At 43.4% G+C, this 6,761-nt stretch overlaps 1 protein-coding gene across 1 annotated transcript; it reads left to right on the top strand.

Moving 5' to 3' along the window:
• Positions 1-1,804: 1,804 nt before the first annotated feature.
• LOC123087352 (transcription antitermination protein NusB) lies at positions 1,805-5,520 on the top strand. Its single transcript, XM_044509347.1, has 7 exons — positions 1,805-2,142; positions 2,248-2,324; positions 2,445-2,579; positions 3,889-3,943; positions 4,034-4,121; positions 4,733-4,831; positions 4,920-5,520. Exons 1-7 carry the CDS (start codon positions 1,886-1,888, stop codon positions 5,043-5,045), a joined length of 837 nt encoding a protein of 278 aa, XP_044365282.1. The 5' UTR covers positions 1,805-1,885; the 3' UTR covers positions 5,046-5,520.
• Positions 5,521-6,761: the final 1,241 nt, after the last annotated feature.

The raw sequence follows: 6,761 nt of genomic DNA, 5'->3' as shown, positions 1-6,761 counted from the left end.
AGGGTGTTTTGGGGTTAAAAAAGTGTTATAAGAAAGACATAAACTTCTTTATGTCATGGTCAAGACATACGGTCAAGAAAAAAATGTTCTGATGATTTCGCTCATTTTTAGGCTAAAAGTGTTTTTTTCTTCCATGTGACGCAACAACAATAATTTGCTCCAGGTTCCACTATCAGAGATAGCGCAAAAGGCACACAGTTTACCAACCAAACCAAAAGCAAAGAGAAGAATCATTGGCACCCAACAGCATAATGTAGAAGTAGATATTACAACCAATGCAAGCTCCACAAGCTATCCAGTGGAAGGCTGGAGGTTGTTATACCAGTTAGTTGAATATTGCATAGTTTAAGAAAATACACCGGATGTTAATTTTTCATCGAATGAAGTATCAAAAGGATAGTTAAATATTATTTTAGTGGCAGTGAATCATCCAAGATAATACACCAGCTGTTGATTTTTCAAACAAGTACAAACTGAAAATGTAAGGATGCAATGGCGACTATTCCTGGCAAGTTACAATCATTTGAACGATCATATTACTATACGCACATCACAACATGTGGGAATAGGTCAAGTATGCCAACAAGATATCTACATGTGTGGCCATGCTTACCGCTTGGGTTCTTGTGTTGCAAGTGAGCCCAGGCATAGAATGTGGGATACAACAGCACGAGGTGGCGATGAACACTAGAAGGAAACATTGCTGCCAACTTGGGGAGTCCGAGAAGCGGCATGCCATCGTGACCCCGGATGTCAACTCCCTGCCGAATGACAATAGGGACTAGTTGCAATCCGCGAATCAGCCAATTTTAATAGCTTGGCAAATATGGTGTGCATATATGCTAGAATTACATACGACATTTTAACTGCATGATCCATTGTAAATTTGTAGCTGTGGCTGTTGGTAGCACTTGTGCAGCACTAGTCTAGACATGATGTTTTAATAGATTGGCAAACACATATAGACTAAAACGTATCAAGTGAAAACTTGATTCCAGTGAAAATCTGGAAACTTTGATCCCACCCCGTTGGATCTGTAGCAAACGACATCTGCTCAAAGCAAGAGCTCCCACCAGCAACTTAAACACAAATTAGCACAAAGTCTCCCTACTTCCTAGTAATGTTGTCAGGTTTTTTGAGTATTGGCTTATCCCCTCCCGTTCCTATCCCTCAGCGAAATAGCCACGGTGACGCCGAGGTTTTCATGTAAATTGGCATAATGCCTTAGTTCCGTTGCCGATGTTGTGCGATTGGTGGGTCGTATCTTGTATGTGTATGTAGGGAGCCCGTCCAGCAAAAGCGTGCTGCAATTTTCATGTAAATTCTGTCTAGGTAGTAGTATCTGATTCTAGAGTGTGAAGTTGTAGCCCCTCCTAATTCTTGATGTACAGAATTTTCTCTCTGACTTTGTAGCTCCTCCTTTGTAAACTTGTAGCTGAATTTTGATGTATTACCACTCAAGATTCAACGGGATTTTTTGCTTTAATTTGTATGACTACTGATGGAGTGTCTTGTTTATACACATCTGAATAATGATGGAAACACCATTGCAACTAGCTCTTGAAAACACCTTCTTCGCGGTATCAATTTCTGCTCGAAGAAATACTCCAAAGAGTTCAGTAAAGAGGCTGCAATTGGACGGGATCAATGATGTTTTTTTAGAGAGATGAGCTCAGAGGGTGCACTATTGGGCCGTTTGGCTTAAATCTTCCGACCCAGGGGTCCTTCCTGGCCCAAGCGGCCCATGCAGATCACCCGGCAAAACCCCCACCTTATCCCCTCGCTATCCCCTGCCTCCTCCATTTCCAGCTCCACCACCTCTCGCCGGCTCCCCTCCCCCTCCCCCTCCCCTCCTCTCTCGCCGGCCACCGCCGGGCCGTACAGAATGGTGGCGCCGGCTGCCGTCTCCACCTTCTCCTCCTCCTCCTCCTCCTCGTCTCCCTCTTCCGTGGCACCCAGAACCCACCGCCGCGGCCTCCTCAGCGCCCGTGCGCCGCTGCCGCCGGCCCGGACCGTCGCCTCCTCCCGCGCGCCGCTGGTCGTGTCCAGCCCGCCGCCCACGCCCGCCCCCGCTCCGGGGCACGCCAAGGTCGATCGCTCCGGCCGCTTCTGCAGCCCCCGCGCCGCGCGCGAGCTCGCGCTGTGAGTGTGCCCCTTCCCTAGCTAACCCAGCTTTCTCCCTCGGTTCATGGTCTGGTTTGCGGTGCTCATGGGTTCGATGGACGCTGCCTGCCGCCGTTGTTGCAGGATGGTCTCCTACGCGGCGTGCCTGGAGGGCGCCGACGTGGTGCGGCACTTCGACCGCCGGGTGGCCGCGAGAAGAGGTAGCCCGCCCCTTAATCTCTGCTGCTATAGTCCGTGTGTGTCCAGCTGCTCGGATTCCTAGCTCATTTCTCTCCACTGTGGATTTTTGCTATCTGTCCTAAATTCTGAACTTTTTGCAGAGCCTGGGTATGTTTTCAACAAGGCGTGCGTGCAGAGCTACAATTTCATGAGCTTCTGTGGGGGGCCTCTGGAGGTTGCGACGGAGGAGGAGGCCGAGAAGCTCATGAGTCAGAATGAGAAGGATTCGGCAAACGGTAATGACTATGACCATGCAACTTGACCTTTGAAATGCTAGTCTGATTGAAACTGGAGCTGCAACTTGCTGAATGTAAATTGGGAATATGGAACGTTATGCGACTTGCTCACGTTGTGGTCAGCTGTGTAATTATTTGTAAAAAAAATGCTTGTGCATTGGGAGGGTTTAAGCTATCGCAAATGAACCACTGCATCAACACGCAAAGGGCAAAACCTGTATATATTACCACAAATCCTGATCTTGTGAACTCTTCAGAGAACTTGATCACTGCTGCAAATTCGATGTTAGCATTGGAAGACTGTTCCTTTTATGTCCTACTAGGATAAGGATATGTCATGTGCTTTTCATCATGCTTTAATCATGTCTACTAGGATAAGGGTATAATAATGCGCGCATACACGAAACAAGAAGGAAATTATGAAAAAAATCAAGTTGCTGCTGGGGTGAATTTTCTGCATTGAAAGTTGAAGCTTGAAGAAAGATTGGACCGTGCCTTAAGATACCTAAAAAGTGTGCATACCCTAAAAGCTTGCCTTAATCTGAATTTTGCAGTGCAATTCCTTCAAAGTTCAGTGATAAAATATAAAAGCAATATCATCTAGGCATCGCCCTTATCTGGCTGTCTGGACAGCGTTCCATTTTTTGTCATGCCAAGTATTTTTCTCCTGCTTGGACGGCAATATGTAACCTCCACTTTGTCTCGATTATGCAATTACATTTTGGTTATGTTTTGTTTATACATGGGTAAGTGTCTCAGTCTTAAGCATGGATGATCATTGCTGAACTCAGCTTGATTTAATATTTTGAACCGAGATCAACCTAAAATTGTTGGTCTTGTTAGTATAGCAAGTACAGTAAAAGCTACGCAAAACTGTAGTAGTTAACAAATTTCTTATTTCATCCTTCTAATTTAATGAGGGCAGGCCTGGCGCAGTGGTGAAGTCCTCCGCACTTGTGCCAAGAGGTCCTGGGTTCGAACCAGCCTCTCTGCATTGCACTTTGCAGGGGTAAGACTAGGTTCCTGTAATCCCTCCCCAGACCCCACCTTGTGTGGGAGCTTCTATGCACCTGGTCTGTCCTTTTATCCTTCTAATTTAATGATCTGGTCAATACCAGTTCGGCTTCAGTATATCCTGTAGACATGAATATAGCTCGTGTTAACTGTGGTGTAAACACTTATGTTTAAAAAAAAACTGAAAAGAACGGAGTATTTGGAGGAGCTTTCTGTACAAGTTGCTCCAGTAGTGTTTAGTTCTTTTGGAAAGAGTTTAGCATAATTTTGCTTAATTGTTTTTCTTGTAATTCAGAAGCAGAAGTTCTTTCAGCTCCTCCAAGGCTGGTGTACAACAATTTTGTGTTACGGTATGATTAGATATAGTCGAATATCTATGTAATGCTTGTTCAGGTTTCTTACAAAAAGTACCTTTTCTAATTAGATATTTTCTGTCTCAGATTGGCCCGGGACATGTTAGTGGCAGTTGCCAGTGGATGGGATCAGCATGTTGAAGTTATCAACAAAATAATTCCCCAACATTGGAAGGTTGATACTTGTTTCACAATTTGAATATTGGTCCTTCAAATCCCTCCAAGTGTGCCTCAAGTTGCTCATATGTTTATAAGTTCGGTCCAAAGGCATGTATTATCAGGCGTCCAAGTTCAAACGTGGTTTACTAGTTTGTGAATTCAAATATCTTTGGCTCAGTGCACGGAAAAATCACGACACAAATACCAGTAGTGAGTGAAACTGGATGGTTATTTAGGATCATTTGTTTGCCTTTACCTATTCAGTGTGTTGGAGTAGGGTCTCTCAATTTTGTCTTACAAAATTGGGCATGATGTGTTTTTGTTTCAGTCCCAAGAATGGGCGAGTGATTCAGTAATCAATAGGAAGCTGACGTGTGTGGCATGAATTTTGGTGCTACTACTTTCTTGAAATATCTGAACTGTTGCCAGCAAAAGAAAATTTGACTCGCTCCTAAAGCTCACCAGCTCACTTACTTTATGTGAAATAATGGCTTGCTTGCTGAACTTCTGCCTGTGATTTATCACCGGCTCAGTTACTAATTTACCCATTCGTATTTTGCACTCTGGTTTGCTTACTAAGTTGCATCAATATTCTTTTGCTCATTCATTGAACATTTTCATTGGCAGGATGAACCTGTTGCAAGGATCCTAGAACTTTGCATTCTTCATATTGCCATGGCAGAGATGACATCGAAAGGAACTCCTCACAAAGTTGCAATTAATGAGGTTATTATTTTCTCTGCCTGTCCTTCATATCTATGGTTTTGGCATACAAGCATTGAATATATGTGCCCCCTTGTTCATTATTGTTCAGGCGGTAGATCTGGCAAAGCGGTTTTGTGATGGAGGTGCTCCTCGGGTAATCAACGGATGCCTTCGAACCTATGTAAAGGATCACATGAACAATGGCAATAGTCAGGCAGCTGAACTAAAGCCATAAAGTTTCTGTAAATATGTATTGCAAAGGCGGTTCAAACTGGTCCTGGCTTGAAAAAAAAGGATTGACAGTTGAAACTACAGAAGCATGGAGAAAACCTAGCTCTGTTCTGCCAATCCCATTCAGGGTGAACCCGAAATTAGGCAAAGAAGCTGGGCTCGCGAAGATCTAGAAATATCCTCAAATGTTTCACTGGTCATTACTCCAGAAGCACGACCTATATGCTGATGATGCACACTCACCGAAAGCAACTGAGGGATACTTACTATTTCTAACAGCTTTTGCACTCGCTAAACCCTGTGGTTCATTGGATGACAAGTGTTGTAAACTTTGTGTGAATGTAAGATTGTACATCTGCTGAACTTGCAGCGCCATGCCGGTTCTGCTCAATAGTTAGAAAGGCGGAATTTAGAGAGGATATTTGTAAGATACATGCCGGTTCTGCTCTAATGTTTGGATACAATAGTTTGTAACTTTATTTGCATGTGGTTTCCATTATGTTTTTAAAATTTATATGCCCCCAAACATGTTAGGTTTTTTTTGTTTCCTAACAATTTTGAAACAGGTATAGGATGCAAACTAGCAAAGCAGACAATTTTGTGTTGGTTTGTACGAGTTCTCCCATGTTTTTTTGTGTGTGTTGCAAACTGTGGCCCTCCAAAGAGGGCTAGATTATTCATTAACATCCAAAGCTATGTACAGACAGAAGTCTCCCAGTAGGGAGAGTCATGGCTTCAAGAGGCATTTTAGTTTTACATGAAGCTTCACTGCATCTGAAACTACAACAGAGGAGGTAGAGCGATGCCTACAAGCTCTCTTGGCAAGAGAATGAGCTACCAGATTCAAAGTTCTAGGAATGTGAGAGATCTTGAAGGAATTCAGAGAGGAAGCAACATGAAAGAAATTTGCTGGAATTAACCTCCAGTGTCCAGGCTTGGCCAACAGGTCATTAGCTTCAACCGCCTCCGCCAAAACTTTGCAATCCGGGAGAAATGAGACTTCAGTCCAACCCAAAGCGTGGAGCAAACAAAGATAGAGTGGTCAGAAGAAGGCAATTTCAGCCACACTCCCGAGGAGTCCAGATTTTTTTTTTGTTAAAGAGAATATCATTGCGAGTTTTCCAAATGTTCCAAAGAAGAGCGTTGATCTTATCTAAAGAACACTCAGGGTGGGAGAAGGATAAGAGAGATTGAATTATAGCAGAGGGGGTAAGCATTATGATCAAAAGCATCTGTTTTAATCCCCCACTTGAAGCAGATAACTCTAGCAACTAAACTGAGGAAGAAAATATGAGAATTTGTTTCAGGCATACCACACCTGTAACACTCCTTTTTTACCCGCAAAAAACACACACTCCTTTTTTATATGAGTGGAGAACCTGGAAGCTCACAACCCAGAAGATATAGCCTTGCGAATAAGACGCCAGGCAAAAGTTTTTACTCTAGGAACCAAATATTTGTTCTTCCATACTTGTTTGGGTTGACAGGTAACAAGGCAAATAGCTCTCCGTAGGTTCTTTGATAAGTCGCCAAATAGCCATAGCAATTAAAGCTATGTTCATCAAGGAAATGTCTCTAATACCCAAACCTCCTTCACTAAATTGTTTGCAGAATTCTTCCCAGGCCCTAAAACAAAGGGGCCTAGAAGCATTATCTTCTTGAATTTGTGTCCACCAAAATTTACAAACAGTAGAGGTGAGCTTGGTTAAAATACTTTTTC

The sequence above is a fragment of the Triticum aestivum genome, chromosome 4A, assembly GCF_018294505.1.
Source record: "Triticum aestivum cultivar Chinese Spring chromosome 4A, IWGSC CS RefSeq v2.1, whole genome shotgun sequence".
Taxonomy (NCBI): Eukaryota; Viridiplantae; Streptophyta; class Magnoliopsida; order Poales; family Poaceae; genus Triticum; species Triticum aestivum.
The sequence above is the reverse complement of the archived record's forward strand: the minus strand, read 5'-3'. Positions and strand labels throughout refer to the sequence as shown.